Source organism: Copadichromis virginalis, linkage group LG8 (assembly GCF_057382275.1).
Source record: "Copadichromis virginalis isolate Kocher_CV1m ecotype Utaka linkage group LG8, C_Virginalis_male_GT1.1, whole genome shotgun sequence".
Taxonomy (NCBI): domain Eukaryota; kingdom Metazoa; phylum Chordata; class Actinopteri; order Cichliformes; family Cichlidae; genus Copadichromis; species Copadichromis virginalis.
Genome location: NC_140625.1, coordinates 28722441 through 28744036, shown reverse-complemented (window position 1 = coordinate 28744036; position 21596 = coordinate 28722441). Strand labels below are relative to the sequence as shown.

The window sequence follows — 21596 nt, the reverse complement described above, 5'->3', positions numbered from 1 at the left end:
ACACCTGCGAAGAGGAGAGTTTATTTTAGTAATGATCATCATTTTCATCATTTTATTTTTGACTGGAGTTGCAAATATTTCGCATTGTTTATTTTACAAATGGGAGTGAATGAGTGGGAGTGGCTAAAGTCACTGGGCGTGTGACTTAGAAAAGGGGGCGTGGTTAGAGAGGATAAAACTCGCAGTATGCATGACTAGTTAAATAGTAAAAGTTTAAAAAAGTAGTAAAAGTTTGTTTGTTATGCATCACTTTGTAGCTAACTGTTGGTCACTCATCGTGGACGTTCCAAGCTCCGGCTAGGCACCCAAATCTATCCTCCCTCACTGAAAGCTCTGACATTTTTATGGTTCTGTTGCTGTGTTACTGCTTATCATATGCATTTCGGCATAGTCACAAATTTTAGGTTTTTTTGCCCTGTCTTTTTAAGCTTTGTTTGTATATTCTTGTTCAAAAATCCCCCAAAGCAGCATTTTTTTACTGAGCGTAAAAGTTAATTTTTAAAGTAGCTGAGCCGGTGCGAAGCTGGGACACAGGTATTGTGTTTAGCTGTTAGTTATGGTAAAAGATGGATTTGCGACATACATGTTAGAGGTGAAATCCTCGCACTGCTTCACAACGCAGGTCTGGAGCCGATGGAAAAACCTCCAAATGTGCAGAATAAATTTTACCCTTTTAATTTGGCTCCTTAATGTGAAAACGACCTCTACAGCAGCCGAGAGAGTCAGACAAATTACGCTAATGACAAAATGTCACACCTTCAAGGTCTGAGCTAGGATTTAGGAGTCCAAAACCAGAACGATCCGAGTACTCACTCCTCACGTTATTAGTCCAGCTGAGGCCTGAGAGACCTGAGAAGCAGACAGAGAATGAAAAAAGGCAAAGCAAGGAGAGAGAGGAGGAAGAAAGGAGACTGGCTCACGGACCAAAATGATGTGCGAAAAAGCAGCGAGGGGAAAACGTCAGCGAAACTGATGGTGATGTGGTGATGATGATCGCCCAGATCAATGAGCGGCGTTTCTGCTGTAGCGGTGACAAAAGCTCAGCACTGCCCCAAAAAAGCAAGCAGAGAGGGAAGATTCGGGAGCAAAGAAAGAAAAAATTAGAATGGAAACGAGAAGCGGTGAAAGGGAAGGGAAAAAAGAAAAAAAGACAAAAATCAAATTTTACAAACAGACAAATGTATTTCAAGTTTCTGTTAAATCATCCATGATTTATGATCTCCTCCACCGCCCCTTCCCCCTCCCTGTCCCCCTCCTGCGCTACCACTACTTTCCGCTTCGATGTGATTGGCCGCCGGGGACGTCAGGTTTTTGGTGCATCGGCGTGACAGCCCTCGTGCTTGTGGGTAGACTAGAGAGAAGAGTGCGAAGCTGTCGCTGGGCTGCAGACGGGCAGAAATGATCACAGAGCTGCTGCTGTCAGAGACGAGGGACAGAAAATCTGCCCTTATTCAGCTCTTCTTCCTCTTCTGTGTGTGACGCAGTGACAGGAGGAAGAGGAAACGGGAGTGGAAGGAGGATGAAAAGGAGACGAGGAGAGAAAACAAGAAGACGACAAATGACGAGGGGTGACAAGGAAAGGAGGAATGAGATTATGACACAAGGAAACAAATGCATCAGACAAGAAGGACAGGGAGGAAGAAGACAGGATGAGCAGAGAAGCTAAAAAAGGAGAGGAGAATAAACAGCAAGGGGAGACAAGAGTAGGAAACATTGAGAGGAGAAAAGGAGAGGTAGCCAGGGATGAGGAAAGAAGACGAGGAAGAAAGAGATGTAAAAGGCAAGGAAAGAGGAAGTGGGGACAAGAAAAAAGGAAAGATGAGAAGTACAAAATAGAGGAAACAAGAACGGCAAGATCAAATGAGGAATGAGGGAGAGAAATCTAAAAGAAAAGGATGGAAAGGAGATAAGGAAGGAAACAAAAAGAAGAGATAAGGGAGAAAGGCATGAGTGAGAATAAAGATAGGAAGGGAAAGGAAGGAAAGGATAAGGAAACATGGGAATGAGGCCGATGGAATAACAGGTTAAAACAGATTGAGAAAAGATGGAAGAAAAGGAAAGCAGAGAGAAGAATGGGAATGGAAGGAGGAAGCAGAGGTGGAAATGAGTGGGAATGAGGAAATGAAAAATGAAGAAGATACGAAGGGGAGATAAGGAAAGAGGAGAAGAAATCATGAGGGAGATAAAGAAGGGATGGATAAGGATAGGAACGACTGGACGAAGAAAAAAGGGATGAAAGGAAACGTAATGAAGAGAGTAGAACAGTGGAAAAAGAAAAGGAGACAGGCAGAGGAGACGAGGAAAGGAACGTGACGTAGGAGGAAAGATAAGGTGTAGCAGAAGCAAGTTTTCCTCTGACCACAGCTCGGTATTAGCCGGGGCTCTGGGGTGTTCCTGAGAAAACATTTATGTTTCTGACCTGCTCTCACTTTAAACACCTCGCCTTCAGCAGCAGCAGCAGCAGCCTCTGCAGCTCCTCTTTGTGCCAAATAAATAAACCAAGTGGAAAAACAACCAGCGGCTGGCCGTCCCTCGGCCCCCTCTGCTGCCACTGCTAATGAACGGCTCTGCACATGAGTGGGCTACAGATTTTCCCTCCCATTACACCTCTATGAGCCACACACGGCCAAATGTTCGGCCGGCCGAAAGACAAACAAGTTACGTTCAGGAAGATTGACGATGGAGATGGTTTACCGCACTGGGTGTGTAAAGAGAAATTTGATGCATGTGCCAAGAACGTCGTCGCGACTCTTGTTTACCTGATGGATGGGTACTCGGTGCGTACTTGAGTAGCAGCAAACTTAAAGGACTTCTGGTGTTTTCTAGAATTATCTCAACGTTTGGCCACAGACTGTATATAAAAGATGCCACCAAAGGAGGCATAATCTGGCAGCAAGAAGAAGCTTGAGATAAATCTGCTTTCTCTGTCAATTTATGACTTCTTTAAACACCTAACTATGGTTGCGCTGGGAGGTCAAATGCAGTGCAACGGAAGAAAACACCAGCAAATGGAAAAATCAGTTTAGGCCAATAAAAGGCTGGTTGGATAAAACGTGTGAGTGCTGGTATTGTCTGTAACCTTGTTGGAACAGGGCGTACAAAGGGGGAAGAATCCAACTCGACAACAGCTTAAGTTCAGCAATAAAAGAAAACTGTTTGTGGTGACAAGGTGCTGCCTGGAGCCCCGGGGGGGGGGGGGACACAGGTACATCTGAGGCGCTCTCGGGAACAAAAGGACGAGCAGAGACAGACTCCGGAGGGGATTTTTAAAAGCGTACCGCCTCCTCTACGCAGCACAGCAGCTTCTCCGTCAAACTGAAGAATGCTAAACAGCAGCCGATACCACAAGAAAACCAAAACAGTGAAGCAAAAGAGTAAATCTAGTCAAGAAGAGATCAAATATGTTGCATCGCTTCACATTATTTTGGCAGATCCCGATGCCTGACACTCTGAATCTAAAAGCATTCGTCTGCCCGGAGCAACATCACACCAGTTCAGCTGATGGAGACGCGGGCATCATGTGAAGTTTACCCGCCTACAGCGGCAGTGCAGCAAAAACAGAAGCAGCGTGGGGAGGAAAACGGTTTAACTTTCCTCCTTTTCACCTTCATAACTTTACACAGCAGATCCTTCAGACTACCTAAAACTGCAGAAATGGACACTTCATCTTCAAACTGCTCTTTCAACTGTCTTGTTCTTTTTAATTGAGCGATCGTGGCTCAAGAGTTGGGAGTTCGCCTTGTAATCGGAAGGTTGCCGGTTCGAGCCCCGGCTTGGACAGTCTCGGTCGTTGTGTCCTTGGGCAAGACACTTCTCCCGTTGCCTACTGGTGGTGGTCAGAGGGCCCGGTGGCGCCAGTGTCCGGCAGCCTCGCCTCTGTCAGTGCGCCCCAGGGTGGCTGTGGCTACAATGTAGCTTGCCATCACCAGTGTGTGAATGTGTGTGTGAATGGGTGGATGACTGGATATGTAAAGCGCTTTGGGGTCCTTAGGGACTAGTAAAGCGCTATATAAATACAGGCCATTTACCATTTAATTTTCAAGAGAATAAGCCTTATTTTACAACTGCAGCTTATGGGGAATTGGTTCCATCTGTCTGAATACTATTAACACTCATCACATTAACATGTAAGCCAATATAATAAAATATAGACTTTAATAGATTTAACTATGTGATTTAAGCATCGATTCACTTTTTAAAAGGTGTAATCGCAGCTACAGAGAGCTGCTAAGCTAGTTAGGTCGGCTACAGTTTGATTCATCTGGATGTCTTTATTTTGCTGTTTTATTTTCTTTAATGTGCAAAAATTCCATATTTGCCAAATACTCTCGAACTTATAATGTGGCTTTGAAGTCATGTAAATTGCTCAGTGTTTGGCAAAAAAAACCCCAAAAAAAATCACTACTTGGGGGCAGGGCATTGTGGGTGGGAGCCCACCATTGGATTAGGGGTCTGACTCAGTAATATGTGAGGTATCCTGCACTGAATGACCAGGTTTGTCTTCCCTGATGGCATGGGCTTATCCAAGATGATTCGTCAGCCTCAGATTGTAAAAAAGAGTGGTTCAGGGAAAATGAGACATCATTTCCACACATGGATCGGACCCCACAGAGTCCAAACCTGAACCCCACTGAGAATCTTTGGGATGTGCTGGGGAAGGCTTTACGCAGCGGTCTGACTCTCCCAGCCGTAACAAAAGAAGACAGCAGCCCAGAAATAAATGTGACATTGCATAAGCTTACTGCAATGATGCCACAGTGAACGTGTGCCAGAGCTAACGGTGGCCAATGAAGTATCAATGTGTGACCTTTTTTTTGGACCAGTGGTGTATAAGCTTGAGATAAACCATAGTTACATGCTTCAGTTCCTCTTTGTTACTGTTACTGAATCATATCTGTACATAATCGCTTCTGCTGGGGAATCAGTAACAGGATGTAAAGTCAGCTTTATGAGCACGTGAACGGCCCCCTAACAGGCGTCCTCATCGGCTGCGTGTAGGGGGAATAAACGGCTGGCCACACTTTGTCAGTGGTGGCCGAGGCCTTGCTGAGGTTAGCCCTTTTTCATCTTGATACCAAATATAGTATCATGCACGTCCACCAATAAAAGCTTCGTGCTGCTACTGCTGCTAAATACCTGGCTGCAGCAAAAAAAGAAAAACAAGCTGGAACCACTGATGTCAGCAGGTATGGAGCTGCTACTGCAGGAGTTTCCTGCCATTTTCCTAAAGAATGAGTGAAAGCAGCAGCAGTGAGAGATTTTTTGGTAAGAAGCAGAGCTGAACCCTTGGTTCTGTTCATTTGTCATAAGGCAGACTTCGCTCCAGGTCACCGATCCTGAGGGAAAAGAAGCGTCTGTCGAGTCGTGGCAGAAAGAGCGATCGCGACTTCAGTTTACAGACAACAAAGTTCAAATTTAGTTCCTACGTTCTGGCTTTGACCACATTTTTTTGTAGATTTCTGCAGATCTGAAACACAATTTTGACCCATTTTCATTTAATTTAAAGTAGAGCAGAAGCCAAAAGGAGTGAGGCAGCCACTGAGTTTGGAACAGCATCTTTGTCCATCAACAGGAAGAAGGTAAAACATTAACATTCCTGTGAGGTGGTTTCTAATTCCAGCTCCTAGCTTCAGTGAGTAAACTCGCTGCCGCCTCCCCCAGTTGTGTATTCTTTACTCTTCACTGCCTCCCTTCTCTTTACATTAACTCGTTTACACGAGGCTTCATTTGGCCGCATGGTTGTATGTACAGTAGAGGCTGACATTGACATGACACAGATGAGCCACGCTGTTATCCCAGCGTTTCCATTACAAGTGATGCTCTACAGTTAATTTAGCCGGATGCGATAAGAGAACATGTTTGTGCATAATATTAACAGCACGTTCGATGACATTATCTCAGCCGTGCGTTGGCTCCGGCCTGCGTAATAGAAAAATTACAGTACATTATTTGACCATTTGCTTTCAGGCTGTGTGGTTATAAAATCATGAATTTTTAAAAAGCAATAAGGGAAATGAGGTGCAAAAAAAAAAAGTGAGTTAATATTCAGACCGGTACAAGATGGCACCGGAGCTGAATACTAATCCTCACGGCCTCTTCGTCCACGAGCGCCCAGATGGCATCGCGTGTCAACTGGAGGTCAGCCATGTTGGCCGCATGTGAACGGCTGTTACTGCTAATATCAGGCATTGTTGAAGACGCTGGCCTGCTCGCATACATGAAAGCGAAGTCTATAAAGATATCTGGGCTCATGTGGAGGAGCTGCTTTGAGTTAATGACGGATATCTCATGGAAAAATCATTAATCATTAATCAAAACCAGCGCTGACAAATGAGAGGATGATTGACAGTGACCCGCTGCCTGCCTGCCTGAGAGGCACCAGCTGGATGCGTTTTTATTTTCATTGTCAGTATTTACTCAAAAAGGATCGTAGCCAAGGATGGGTCAAGGCTGTTACGCTCAGCAGGTCAGGGGCAGCCCGGAGCGCCTGCAGGACCAGATAAGAGCGAGTGGAGCTCCGTGGCGAAAGGGCCGTGTTTGAGGGTTCATCAGCCAACTTTAACCTCCCGTTTGCACAGACACGCTCAGGAGGAGGCGACGTGTTTTACACCGAGCTGCTGATTTACTCACCGATTTCTCTCTTTGTACTGTGCTGGTGCACGGCGACATAGCGGATGGGAATTTGTGGCAGATTCAGAATCAGCTGCGAAAGGCGTGCTAGCGTACGTGGCATTTTTATTTATTCAAGATGCCTGGATTAGCTCAGAAGCCTCTTTCTGTGTAAAAGTGATTAAACTGGAGGTTTAATTTGCCAACAAACATCGTGGTTAAGTAGTTTGGAATTGTACAAAGCCGTCACAGCACTTTACTAATGAAACACTGCAGGAGTCCATAAAAAATTTGTAAGGTTTACTTTTTAGTCTTTGTGCAACCAGGAACTCACAAAAAAAATTTACTTTATCTGCATTTTCTACAGATAACTCCTGAATGTGTGCACTGTAAATCGTCCCAGTTCTGCTCCTTCTGTCACACGGACATACTCCAGGTTTCCCCCATCCTGAATATTGGCTTCTCATGCCTCCTTTTCTTATCAAACTTGCCTGTTAAGGATATTTGAGGGAACCAAGACAAGTCTCAAGTTTGTCTTGCGGAAAGGAAGGTCGCGGTTGTGTTTGTGGTAAGAAAGAAGTGTTAGAGAGTTTTTTAAAGCAAATAAATGCCTGGTTTTGTAATTCAAGCACAACTGGAGCTAAAACAGAATAATTCACCTGTTTATCAAGGTCAAAAGCAACAGCAAATAAAAAGGTTCAAACAAATTATCAACTGGGAAAATAACGTGCAGCTTAATTAACTGAAAATGACAAATCCTGCTCTCAGCTTTACAGCCGACAGTCTGTTGCTTCTGTATATCTAGTTCATCTCCAGTTAGTGTTCGCCTCTGTCACTCGCTTCAAAGTTAAGAAAAGTTTAACTCGTTACCCGACCACTTCTCGCCGCCGGTCATTGATAAAAGTGGCTGATATTCAGCCCCACTTCCTTTAGTGTCAGTGGTAATTAAAATGACAGATGGTTACTGGGTCACATGACCAATAGAGCCACAGGCAGTATAAAAGATGGACCGAATGCTCAGGTCTGATAGGTGAAGCCAACATAAAAACCTGCATTCTTCTAACAGCCAGCAGGGGGAGACTCACGTGACTCATCTTTGATAGGAGACTATGGGACAGCAGCCTTGTGATCTCAGAAAACACTTTCAGATCATTAAATCATCATTTCAGGTTTAGTTAAATAAACATGAAGGCTGTTTTGTAAATAATTTTGTAAATTATTGTCATTATTAGAGTCAGAAAGGAGGATTATGTAGGGGGTGTTCATTGGCTACTGAGTTGTCACATCTGGTTTTAAAATGCCAAGATTGACAGCGGTGAAAAATTAACCTCGAGGCTTCAAAACAGGACTTCTTACTGATGTGTCCATCTTTTAAATACAGTCTAAGGATAGAAGCTAACGAGAAAGTTTGAATTTTAAGTTGAATTTTTAGACGTTGAAATGAAAATAACTTTTAGAGAACTTGACATTAGTTTAAAAGTTTTTCCTGAAACTTTCCTTACACCCCGTTTTATATTCAGATCAATGATTGGAAATAATTTATCTGAAGTTCACTAGCACGACACCCCAAAAACTCCTCTTCCTGTCACATATCTTTAATGTCTGCTTGCCCCACACACCCCTCCATCACAGCCCTGCCCATCCAATTCTGGTTCCTTCCCCTCTGTAAAGTCAAGTCCCCACACTGTCTTGAATTTGCTGAGGTTTGGTTTCTGACCTGGCCCCTCCTTCAGTAGTAGAACAACCACGTCTGCCTTCAGCAAAGGATTCCCACACAACCTATTCAAAGTCACGGTCGCTTCTACCAGTTTTACAACTGCTACAGTTTTCAAAATGTGCAAAACGCTCAATCACTGCTTCCAGGGGAAGGTGGCTTTCTTTGGGGATCTGTTGCCCCTGATCCTCACTAAGGTCTTCCCCAAATTGCAGCCTGTTGTCTCGCTGCTTCTCGTTCAGCTCATCTTCATTATCTGTTTGGGTTGTGGTCCTTGCTTCCATTCTTTCCATCGATTCGTCTTTGTTTTAACATCACTGCTAAGGGTGCTACTTTAACTCTGCTTACTGCAGACACTAAACTGAAACCTGCACACCATCTTCTGCTGACCTTATGCCTTGTGTTCTGTGCTTGGTGTCTTGCAAAATAATCATAGCATTCTGGCTTTAAAAAAAGGCAAGTAAGCTAGCGTTATGGACTGGCCTAGCGGCTGGAATGTGAACCCTTCAGGTTTTTCAGCGCCTGCTGCAGCCCTGCCTGCTGACCTTGAGGTCTAAATGATGGGTAATAGAAAAAGAGCAGCATGTGGTCATTACTGGATGAACAGACTGAGAGATGAGGAGGATTCAGTGAGAGAAAACATGGTTGGATCAGGGTGAAATATCATCTCTGTGACTCTGAGATATGAAGTCTTTCCGTGGCATTACTGAAGCTTATTTCACACAACAGAGGCAGATGATGTATCGGAATAGATCTATCATAATAAAGCTAGTTTAGTCAGTCACAAGCACCGAGACCTTCCTCAGGAAATCAAAACATTGACGTACTCGCACGACAAAAACTTGACCTCTAAGCAAGCTAGGTTAGATCCAGTAACTCAAAACACACATCAAGAACTGGTAAAAAAAACCAAGGTTTCTGTAGATATTCTCCCCCACTGGTTTGTGTTTGATCTCGTGTCGTCTGCCGGTCAGGCCTATACAGTTTTCATCTCGCAGAAGTCATCGAGGAAGGGAGCGGGACTTCCTTTGGAGTGACAGCAAAGAGGAGAGGCAGAGGCAGACGAAGCATCAGAGGTGGACTTTTTAGAAGTGGAATACCTGCTGCTGACCCTGGACTTTGGGGATCTCCTCTTTTTGCCTGCGGGTTTTGGGCCTCTCCAGGCTGCCTTGCTGGAGGTGTTTGAGCCGGGCGGCGACAGAGGGTCCCTTCGTCGGGCCGGGAGAGTTACTGCTGTACTGTGGGAGCCGAGAGAGAGAGAGCAACGTCATTTTAATTGAACTTATTTCGGCTTGTGTTCATGTTGAACCAGCCAAGTGTTGGCATGAAATCAGACACAGCCTCTCTATACTGTAATGATTCGTGACTGTGATCTGCAAGCCCTCCAAATGAAAACACAGCACATGCTGAAAGTGTACTTATTTTTTTGGCCATGTGTTGTAGATTATATTTGTTGTTTTTGAATAGCTTCATTAATGGGTCTTTTTTTCTGCACAATCCGATATCCCAACATCACAGTATTGTTCCACCAGTGCAGCTATCATTAAGTCTTTTACCTCACTAGATCACCATGGCAACAGATGCTGAACATATCTTATGGATATTTAAGATATGTGAGTCCTAAAATCAGTGTCTACTTTTGTCTTGTGCTGATTGGAATCTCAAATACTTGTACGATCAGAACCATTCACTCCACAATGCTACTACAGTTTATAGTGATGCTGTATGCAGCCACCGGCCACTTTATTAGACACACCTGTTCAACTGCTCATTGACACAAATATCTGTTAGCGTACCGATTTAAGCACATGGACATGTTCAAGAACGACAAGGAAATTAGATTTAAGGGACTTTTAATGTAACATGACTGTTTGTACCAGCTGGGCTATTCTGAGTATTTCAGAAACTGGTGATCTGCTGAGATTTTCCCTAAAAACCATCTCTAGTGTTTACGGAGACTGGTCAGAAAAAGAGAAGCAATGTGGTTTTCACGTCAGAGGACCAAACTGCTTTAAGACGATAGCAGTAAGCTAATAGCTACTCAGCTGACCACCAAAGTATGCAGAGGAGCATCGTTGAGCACACAAATATTGAACCTTGAAGCAGCCTGGGCACAGCAGCAGAAGACCAGACGCCTCTACTGTCAGCTAACGTCTTGAGACTGAGGCTACATTTCATATTTTCTCACTCAAATTGGGCAAAAGAAGATTTAGAAAAATGTTTCCTCGTCTGAGGCGACTTCTGCTGTAACAATCAGATGGTTGAGTGACAATTTGATGTAAACAACATAAAAACATGGATCCATCCAGCTGCACGTCAACAAACTGGTTCCTGGAGCATGAAAACGAGCTCACTGAACTCAAATGACCTCCACTGTCACCAGATTTTAATCCAGTCTTTGGGATGTGGTGAAACGAGAGATTGACATCATCAAATCTGCAGCAACTTTGTGATGTTATCACAGAAATATGGAACAAACTGCACACTAGAACAATGTACTTAATAAAGTAGGTCTTCATACACTTTTAAGATCTGTATACCAGACTTTTGTAAAAAATACTTCAGATCAGTTGTTTTCTGTGCCAGGCTGCATCAGCTGATGCCCATCTCATGCAGAGCTTCCTGTTTAAGCTCCTTTAGCCTTGCATCCTTACGTCTTCATTAAAATTACATCTGCTGTCACTGACGTTCGCTCTTTTCCGTGCATGTGCAGTGAAGGGTGGTGAATCAATGTACTGTGGAAGGACATCTTTTGAATAAAATGATTCTGACTGAGCTTAAATTGTTAAAAAGTGACAAAAAAAATCTTCATTGATGACTGGATTTACATCTATTACAGTGCTGCGCTGTGACGAATGATTGCATAATGTCTACACGTCTGTAGAGAGCAGCTGTACACAGAGGATCTAGGTGCCGGTGTTCACCATTCTTGAGTTTTAACCTTTAACCTTTTTTGCGTCTCTCTGGACCAAATTTCAGTAAAAATATTCTACCACAGGAAAGCACAGATTTAATGACCAGTATTAGAAAGAGACAATTTATTTCTGCTGACTTTAATCACTGTTGGCAGGAACTTTAAAGATGCCACGCTGCTTGAAACGCCTTCAGCAAACAAAAGCGGGATCTGAATTTAAAGCACCTGCATGTGAGAAAATAGATTCTTTCAGAGAAACGTTTCTGTCTGCAGCTCTGAACCTGAAATCCCCTCCCTCGCCCTCCCTCCTCGTCTCACCGTCCCTTTATTTTGACAGCTACCTGCTTAGTGGCGTTGTGCGATAATTCCAACAAAAACAAGACCTCTTTTCTCGGCTCAACGTGCCAGCAGAGCTGTCATAAAGAGCACTCTAAACTAAATGCATGATCTGCTTCGATCCGTGCTGACTCACTGCACATCGCATCACGCCGTCAGCTACAAGGAGGTGCTGCAGCGGTTACAGAGACTTAATGCACATTTTATAAACAAACATCACAATATGCAAGACTGAAAGTCAGCAGAGGAGAGGACACATTAACAGGGTTAGAAAGAGAAGAAAAGTTCAGCCACCTTAAATTTATATTCAGCCTTCTGCCTACAACTGGATTTTTAAATATGAATGTGGAAAACACACATACGTTTTCAATTCGAATATACGCCACCAGAAAATCCAGTTATTTCTTTTAATCTTTGATATATTTCAGCGTCTGTTGATCCCACATAGGAGTAAAAAACTAAAAAGAACTAAATAGGATGTTTTAAATATAGCATACACTTTAATTAGCTTACATTATCACAGAAAAGTAATTAAGCATCACCAAACAAACTGAAACAATCTGATTCACATACAGTGCTGTTGACATGGCAACTTTAATAGATTTTAACACTTTATCTAGTTTTCTGTTAAAACAGGTCATCGTTACTCCCCCAGTCATTTATCCACATAGCAGCAAACAGCAGATTAATGCCATCAGTCACGGCTCGCAGTACTGCGTGCACAGTGACAGAAAACACTGTGACGCTGCAGTCACATGACATCCTTCACCGTTGTTTGCACGACTTGTACAAGCGAAACAAATATAAGGAAGTCTCGCTCCTCAGAAACAAAATGCAAAATGTAAAGAAGACTTTTGCATGGTGCCCACGGTGCTCTCTCTTCCTCGCTCCTGTAAAGCCAGTTATTGTATTTAAATTGAATTATAATCAGTAAATAAATTCAGTCACTGCTAGCGCGCTGAGATGAATCACCAGATTTTCCTCGTCGTGTGTTTTTCTCCTCTAACAGAAACCTCACAGTATAAGGCTGATTACATGAAAGCAGAATGTATAAATGGTGGGAAATGCTGGTGTTTTTTTAAACCAAGGTCAGAAAACCACCAGATTAAAGTGCTGTCTACAATTTAGTCTGCTGGCTTTTTACAGCTGTGTTTCCGCTGCTTATTTCAGTGTGACCCTGAAAAAGGTGTTGACTCTTTGTATTAGTCGCTACAAAAGCTTCAGCAGTAGTAGGAAATACAAAGAAAGGGGGAATGAGCAGAAACAGAAGCAGAGCCCACAGGTGTGGCGGAGACAGCTGGAGGTTTTTAATTTACCTTTCTGCCCATGATGCAGGGAGGGGTGGGGGTGGCCTTTGCTGGGCTGCTGTACCCTTTATTACAATCTTTTACAGGCATTCTCTGAAATATCTTTGTAGTTTTATGAAAGACACGTTATCACACCGAGACAACATGTATTAACAGAAATCTGCAACACAAATCAGATGAATAACTTCTCACTTAAAAATCCAGACTAATGTACCTCCAGCTCGGCAATAATCTTCTCTTCGTCGTCTTCATCTTGTACGGCCGAGGCTGCGATCACGGGAGGGGTCGAGGCAGGTCGGGGGGCATCGGAGGGGGTCCGCCTCAGTTTCACAAGGGTTTTTGGCAGGTCACCATCTTCTTCCATCTACAAAAGGACAAAATAAAGACAACAACATTTCTAAGGACTGACCTGCCACGGCAAACAGGTCAAATTCAATTTCATTTAATTTAGTTAAATTCCATTTTATTTATATAGCACCAAATTGCAGTTTGTCAAGGTAAAAACTCTACAATGAAAACAAAAGAAAACCCCAACAATCATATGATCCCCTTTGAGCAGAGCTTTGGCGACAGTGGGAAGGAAAAACTCCCTTTTAACATGATGAGACCTCTGGCAGAACCAGGCTCAGGATGGGGCGGCCATCTGACACGCCCAGTTTGGGATGTGGAGAAGAAGACAAGACAATGATGGAGATCTACTGTATGTAACAGAATATAACAGAACCACCATGGAGAGCACTTGCACCAGAAATGACTGGCTTGCTCAAAAAGGGAGCTACGTTTTTTTTGTGCTGCCACATGTATCACTGTAGAGACGGAGATTTAAGTCCACTTCTGACAAGAGGCTTTAGTTATGAAAGCGTGACAGGATGAAACGACTCTGGTTAGTGGGGGTAGTTTGTATAAAGAAAATAGAGACGTTTATTTCTAATAGATTTGAGAAAAGGCAGACATTTACAGCATATACCTAAAAAAACAAGTAGAAAAGTTCCCACCAAAACAATCCATATGCATTAACAACACTGTGGACCAGAGGGCAAATACAGAAACTTGATTTATAGTGTGAGCTGAAAGAGGCAGCATGCTGCTGTGAGCCTGCAGCAAAGTCTGCAGAGATCTGCCAAAATCTGAAGCTGTGTGGTAAAAACCTGTCGACGTAGCAGCATGGCAATAATCCTGAAAGTGCTGTTAAAGCTGTTAAAGCCTGGTTAACTCGCACTAATCTGGGGAAACCTGCATTACTCAAAGATCGCTCAGGTAAGTAAAGTGGAAGACTCAAACATGTTAGTTAGAAGATATGACTATAAGCACACGTGTGTCCATGTTAGCCCTGTGATGGACTGGTGACCGGTCCAAGGAGAACCTCGCCTCTCACCCCTCGACAGCTGGGATAGACTTCAGCCACCATGCGACCCTTATTGGAAAAGTGGCTCAGGAAATAGATGGATGTATTCAAACATGATCAAGTGATTGGTTCTGTGGTTGTTATCTAAAAAACAATCAAGGTATGACTCATATGTGGTTCTGGATACTGAACCCTGACTGAGTCTCACCTTCAGGTTCTTGGACGTGACGATGACTTCTCCAGTACGGTTTGTGGTGAGGCCGTGAGCGGAGGGGAAGCTTCGGCGAGGTGGAGGCGGAGGAGGAGACTTGGAGGGCTTTTCTGTTCGATACTTGGCCACGTTGAGGTCCACTTTAAAAATAAACAGATTTTTAGTATTTTAACTTTCATTTTGTTTAAATAACTTTATTTAACATTTATTTATTTATATTGTAAGGTAATATCCCCCCCCCCCCCTCACCCCAGCTGGTTGGGGGTGAGGGGAGGAAGACGGCACAAAGGCACTTCAGTCAAAGCTGAAAGCTCAGATTTAAATCTGAAACACAAACTGACCTGAGCCTCGATGCGAACCAGCCCCCTCCATGCTGTTCAGCTTCTGGGCAGCCAGCTGCACCTTTCCAGGCTGCTGGTCCCCGCTGGGTGTGGTGTTTGTAGTGGTGGAGGTCGTGGCTGTGGTCCCAGTGGTCCCAGCTGCAGAGGTAGCTGCGACGGACGTTATTGGGATGGTGATCTGGGGCTTTGGGGGCACTGCCGGCTTGTTTATGTGCCTGGCAGCGAAGTCAAGGTCGGGGATGGCTTTCATCAGCTCTGCCTGAGTCTCTTCCAGCAAGCGATTGATGTCCTGGGCGCTGAACTGGGTCAAGCTGGCACGCTTCTCCTCCCAGTCCCGCTCGGCCGCCTGACATAAATACAGATATAGACAAATGATATGCCCTAACATGCAAACTACTAAGAGGCAGAGCTGGAAACACATAACCAAGGCAGAGAGAAGCAGTTTGTTTTCTAATGCTGCATGGACAAATGGAATTATAAACAAACTGCTGGCGTGTGAACACGGTCTCATGGAGGGATTTAAGTACCTTCAGATGCAATTTCAAATGTAAATGGATATTTGCCATCTGGCCGATCCTGACAACGTGCACATTAAGATTGTTCACACCAGTAAGATGAAGAAAAACAGTCATAATGAGCAGCTCATTACCAGTCGCACTTCGGCGGACACAGACTTATCAGGAGGACGCCGGCTTGGCAGCTCATCAAGAACTCGATTTCTAAAGGTCATCGTAGGCTGGATGTCCTGCTCGGGGCCCGAGGTGTCCGCGTCGCCGGCAGACACGGGCATCCAGTTGGCCAGGCCGGCGCTGGTGCTGAGATCGGTGAGGCTGAGAGGAGGACTGTTCAGGATGTCGAGATCAGAGGTACGACTCAGGTCATCGGCTCGTTTCTGCGGTTGGCTGGAGAGGTCCTCGGGGCTCTTCCACACCCCCTCAGTGACTTGTCTTTTAACAAAGGGGACAACAGAATAACGGTAAGGTCATCAGCTAACACAATGAAGTCTATTGTCATTGATTAACCAGCTTTTATTACGTTTACTTTAACAAACTCTGGTAATGAATCATAAATGATCCAAACTGTTGCTGACTGACTGCAAAAACTTAAATATCAAAAACTTGAACTGTTGAACCCATAAAAAGGCAAAAATGGTGCCAGATTTAAGTTTGGCCAGACCATTTCTTTATGTTGTAAAACACTGGCTCCAGCACTCCTGCTAATTAGATCACTCCTGGAAATCTTGTTCTGAGCACCTGTAGAGGAACCGTCGGACAGAAAGCCTTCGACGTGTCTCAGGATGTTACAGCAGAACGAGGCCTTATGGTCTGATCCTGTTTATGGCTCACAAAGCTGTAAATGTTGAAGTAAATACACACTGCTCCTGGTTGTGCCACCTTTGGGTCAGCTCAGGCAAACTTATTAAACCCAAAGCTCCTATTAAATGTTTTGACTGCCTTTTGACAATCGTGCAAGTAAAGATCAAGAACAAAATGGTTCTGAAAGTTTGTTTGCACATGAACCCGTTCAAACTTGGAGCTTTGATCAGGATGTCATATGATGTCACATCTACACAAAGCTTCAAATCAAACCAGGCGTATTGTAAAGCACTGACTCTGAATGGGTTCTTTTATTTTGAAATTAACTGGCTTCCCTATGATACTTCTGTGTATATCTTCCTGCCCTTCCCTCTGCTGCTGAGAGCTACTCCTCAGATGCTTTTGGAACGTCTGCCAGACGTGCCATCACCGTTCGGGGCGGGCGCCATTAGCTCCCGTGGCCACGTCGGAACCTGAAAGCGACACAGCTGCGCCCGGCACATCCCGGGTTCATCTGTTCTGTGTGACAGTTTTATTTGTCTGTTTGTTTGTGTCTATAAATGTAACGATGTTTGCTGCCATCTTCAAGATGATATTTTCAGTCTGAATGAGACTTTTTTTACCTAGTTAGATAAAGGATTATTAAAACAAACATCACTGCAGATCACCACCGAGGGTAAGTGATATATTACTCATCGCATGAACGATTGAATTACCGCATATGAGGAACTGAAGAAAGATGACACAGCTGAAATAATTGGCCATACTTGGTGTACCGGAGAGGAGTTTCTCACATATTTTAATCCTACTGATCTTACATTAAAGTCCTGCAGCTCCCCAAGAAAACCGGCATCAACATTTTTCTGAGATTTATAATCCCGTTTACAGGATTCAGACGTCTTAATCTGAAGTTCCCGAACGGCTGCTTAGACAGTTTTTAACTTTCAACTTTTTCTTTCAATTAAAAATAAATACAAAAACCTCGATATATGACATGTTATCATTTTGATATCAGCAGAAACGAGGCGTGCTGTCTGATGACCAGAACGTTTAACCATTAATCAGAAATACCAACAGTGGAAAGGAGAGACTGCTGCAAGGACACTTCTACTGAGAGATCTCAAATGAGCAGCTGTGATGAAAAGAATTGAGAGGTGAACGGGAAAATGACCATGAAGAGGAGATCAAGTACGATTTTTGATTTATCTGGGCTCGTTCCTAAAACCTCGATCACATGTTGTGTATATATTGTAGTTTAATATCCTTATTTAAGTCCTTTTATAATCTGTAAATAAAGAAAAAACTATTTTTTATAATAATCAAATGATAAAAAAAAAATTTAAATAATTGATTGGTCCTGATAAGACTGACGTCAGCTGTATTATCTAAACCAAATTACTAAAAAATGATGACTGACTGTGTGGTTTGATGTAAATCTTGCAGAAAATACTTGAGCTGCTTTAATAACTGAGCGAGGGTTCATTTCACTTTTAATTCGAGTACCTGCGCAGCGTGCTGAGAGCATCTGTCATGGTGTTGCAGCGCTTCAGCAGGGCATCCAGACGATGAGGCTCCTCTTTCAGGAACTTCACAGCCTCCACCTCCACCCTCAGCACCACGCGCATCTTACTCTGAAGGCTCGGGAACTGGTCTGCACAGGGTGGGGAGGAAAGAGGCATCAGTGAAAACAGAAAGCTGTGTGTCAGAGAGATATGTTGAAATGTTGATGTGAGAAGAAATAGGGCCGGAGAGCAGGGACGGCGGGAGGAGGCGGATTACAGGGAAGGGGACATAAAGGGAAGACGGGATGCTGTTTCTGTCACCCAGGATTTTCCTGTCATATCCAGATGATTCCTATGAGGAGGGCTCAGCGGGGATCAGGTAAACGAGAAGTAAGGACATGTTAGCTTGTTGTAACATCTGAGATGTTGGATTTCAGCAGAAATGGCGGCGCCTCAGGGGCGTGTCCTGGCCATGTCTTCTTATCTGTACATAAACTTTTTTTAACATATGTTTCATTCTTTGTAGTATTTATATGTCCTGTTTGGGTGTGTGTTGGTAACAAGCTGTATATGCCTCAGATTCAGACTCTTCTTCTGTTTTTCATAATAAAAGAAATGCAGAAAAGACAAAGTCGTTCTCCACCCATGAGCAGGTAGAAGAATGGATGGATGTTGGTTGAAGTAAAGTGTTAGATATGTTAGCTTTGTTTTATCCATTGTTCTGTTTTTCTTGCCTACTGATTATGTTTTGTTCTCTCACTTCTTGCTTCTTCCAAGTGTGTTCCCCTTCATCTGAGTCTGATGTTTGTGTGTTTTCATTTGGTCCCTCTTATTTCCCATTTTATTTTGGAGGTTAGTTCCTCATGTGGTTTTCTATAATTTTGCTTCCCTCCTTTGTTCTTTTCCCGCCCTTGTTTTTAAAAAATATTATTTTATTTATTGGTTTTTGTTTTTCCATAAAAACATAAACATAAAGAACAAACTAGAGGCTGTGAGGCACATGGGAAATTGAAGATGATGCGACTGCTACAACGGTCACTTTAAAGAAATATGACCAAGAACAAGTTAAATAAATAACCTCCACATCTTACTGGATGAGAGTAAAGATCTTTGCTTCCTGCTAAATCAAGGTTAAAATCCTGCCCATTGTTTAATCAGGACCCATCTCCTCTTTACCACCTCATAGTACCGCATCATCCTAATAAAGAGTTAGTTGTTGTTCCTATAGGATTTAAAAGTAGAATGGGAGGCAGAGCCTTCAGTTTTCAGGCCCCTCTTCTGTGGAACCAGCTCCCAGTTTAGATTCAGGAGACAGACACTATCTCTACTTTCAAGATCAGGCTTCAAACTTTCCTTTTTGCTAAAGCATGTATTCAGGCGACCCTGAATCCTCCCTTATTAATGCTACAATAGGTGTAGGCTGCTGGGGGATTCCCATGATGCACTGAGTGTTTCTCTTCAGTCACTTTCCCCCTCATTATGTGTCTTTACACCTCTCTGCATTTAATCATTAGTTATCATTAATCTCTGGCTCTCTTCCACAGCATGTCTTTGTCATGCTTTCCTCCTCTCACCCCAATCAGTCGTGGCAGACGGCCGCCCCTCATCGTTTTCTCTGTATCATTGTAGGATCTTTACTTCACGATACAAAGCGCCTTGAGGCAACTGTTGTGATTTGGTGCTACAGAATTAAAACTTAATTGAATTAAAACTTGCAACTAGTGAGTGATTCCAAGCGATTTCCATCTTTTATAAATGTTGTCACTGTTGTCTGATTTTCAGAGTTTTCTCTCTATTACTGGCCGATCTGTAGCTCACGATAAACAGCGCCTTGAGGCGACTGTTATTGTGATTTAAAGCTGTATAAATAAAACTGAATTGAAATCAAATTGAACTGCTTCTGAGACATATTATGGTATTACTGAAGAAAGCATCCCAATCCCTTATTAAATCAACTCTGAGTATCTGGTTTATACATAAGTAATTCTTCCATTTGAATCATAAATAAAATCTCCTCAGTGTGCAAAGGTGGGAGGAGAGGTAGACGTCCAAGTTGAGTTTGTATTAAGGTCTGATTGGGTTCACCTGCCCCTTATTTTGCTTCTCTGCTTAGTGTGTATTTAGTATGCATCTTCCCTGTTGTTGGATTTTCTTTTCTTTTTCAGTAACTTCCTGTTTATGGTCTAACCTGCAACACTTTTTATGACTTTTAAAAAAATAATTCCTTATTTTCAGTCCCTTTCCTTTTGCTGTCTTGTCCTACTAAGAACTTATAAAACCAACTAAATAAAAACTATTTTTCCATTTTCTAAGTTCACATTAAATATAAAATAGTGGAGGACACTGTTAAACTTGTAGGATCCAGGCTCACAACACAATGAGCTTCAAAGAGATTTGGAATTGCTTGTTAATATTCAGGATAGAGACAGAAGTACACAGGTCAAAGCAGCAGGAACAGAGGCCAACTGGAACTTCATGAATATTAATTAAAGGACAATAAGACTCATAAATATTAATCTGCATGTCTGCATAACATGAAAATGGACAAACACGGTATTTTGGCAGTGTTAGCACCTGAACTGTGACCTGTAACTACAGTACTGTACGTGGGGAGATTTCATGATGATCAGTGTTTGTATGAAACATTTGATTGTAAAGTCATGTTAGTGAGTGTTTACACCATCACACGCTGGCTTTTCTAGAAAAGTACATTAGCAGTAGTAATAAATATTACAGGCAATTTATCTGTTGTATTTCATGGCACTAAAATAAATTTTAAAAATCTGGCTTCTGGACCCTCAGCCACAAAATATTTGCAATTACAGTGACGCAATTATGATGATACGAAGCTTTAAAAACAAAGTGTTTCAGCTTCATTTAGATTCACGTCTCAGCACTTTTCCTTTTGCAAAACAAATAAGTGTAAAAATGAATTTGTATGGGACCACTTTCAGAGGGAGATTACTTCAGCTAATCCAGTCTCATCCTGTAAACAAAGATATGTGTTAATGTCTCGCTGGGCTACAGCAGAGGTGAAGCAACAGTGCTGGAAAGTGCAGCTAAGCCTGGCAGGTGTTTGAAACCTTTTTCCTTTGAATTTGTTGCAGTTTAAAGTTAAAAGCACCGACAGACACAGAGCTGCTCACCAGCGGAGCGGTGGGGTATCATTTGCATATAGCAGTAAAATTAAAAAACTATTATCTTAACTAAGTGGTTAATTTCATTAACCAGTCATCAGTACAGATGTTCCACTAAAGCATCCAAATCAGTTCCAATACAAAGATCAGCATGAACGTTCCCTCAGTTGTTGTAATACAGTTTAATATCCAGAAATTCATGAAAAAGAGGATTTATGACAATTAGCAGCAGGAAGTCACGGTAGGTCACTAATTAACATCTGAAAATGATACTGCATGCTCTGAATTCATTCTAAAAAGAAACTCAAAGGTAAAGCACGACGATGGACGTAATCAACGATGTAAAAATAAACACCAGCGCTGTGTGGAGGATTGGTGACAAGGAAATAGACTGATCTTCATTTAGCAATTTTCTATTCCTGATGACTAAAGGAGCTTGGAAAGAAAAGCACCTGGACTTCTTTAGAAGCTTCTTCACTTCTAAGAGAAACTGGTGGAGAATCCCAGGTTTTTATGCCCTATTGAAAGTGTCCCTTAGAGGGTCGTGGACCCACTATGGATCCTCTGCCTAATCACACGATTAGTTTATCACAGATTAACCTACCACACATCTCTTTGGACTGTGCGAGGTAGTCACAGAAAACATGCAAACTCCACACAAGAGCTCGGGAGAGCAGATTCAAACAAATAGCTTTTGTGCTGCGAGACAATGGTGCCAACAGTTCCTCAGTGCAAGTTGGAACATAGCATGTTTGACATATAATAATTTTCTATGTGGCATAAAGCTACAGAGATATGGCCGGGCTAATATAAACAGATTATCAGAGGGAAGATGTAGGATGAGGGTTAAACTTATCAATAACA

At 42.9% G+C, this 21596-nt stretch overlaps 1 protein-coding gene across 5 annotated transcripts in view; it reads right to left on the bottom strand.

Moving 5' to 3' along the window:
* Positions 1-836: 836 nt before the first annotated feature.
* Positions 837-21596, bottom strand: part of srcin1b (SRC kinase signaling inhibitor 1b) — a 139277-nt gene continuing 118517 nt past the window's right edge. For 2 of the 5 annotated variants that reach the window (XM_085466972.1, XM_085466973.1), the window contains 8 exons: positions 17597-17744; positions 15427-15724; positions 14778-15123; positions 14434-14576; positions 13095-13244; positions 12890-12982; positions 9424-9561; positions 837-1046 (listed from right to left, as the gene is read on the bottom strand). In XM_085466972.1, the coding sequence (XP_085323098.1) occupies positions 1041-1046; positions 9424-9561; positions 12890-12982; positions 13095-13244; positions 14434-14576; positions 14778-15123; positions 15427-15724; positions 17597-17744 (1322 nt within the window). In that variant the 3' untranslated portion in view covers positions 837-1040. Of the gene's footprint in view, positions 9562-12889; positions 12983-13094; positions 13245-14433; positions 14577-14777; positions 15124-15426; positions 15725-17596; positions 17745-21596 lie in introns of all 5 variants that reach the window. The other 3 variants (XM_085466970.1, XM_085466971.1, XM_085466974.1) reach the window with 2 other exon arrangements.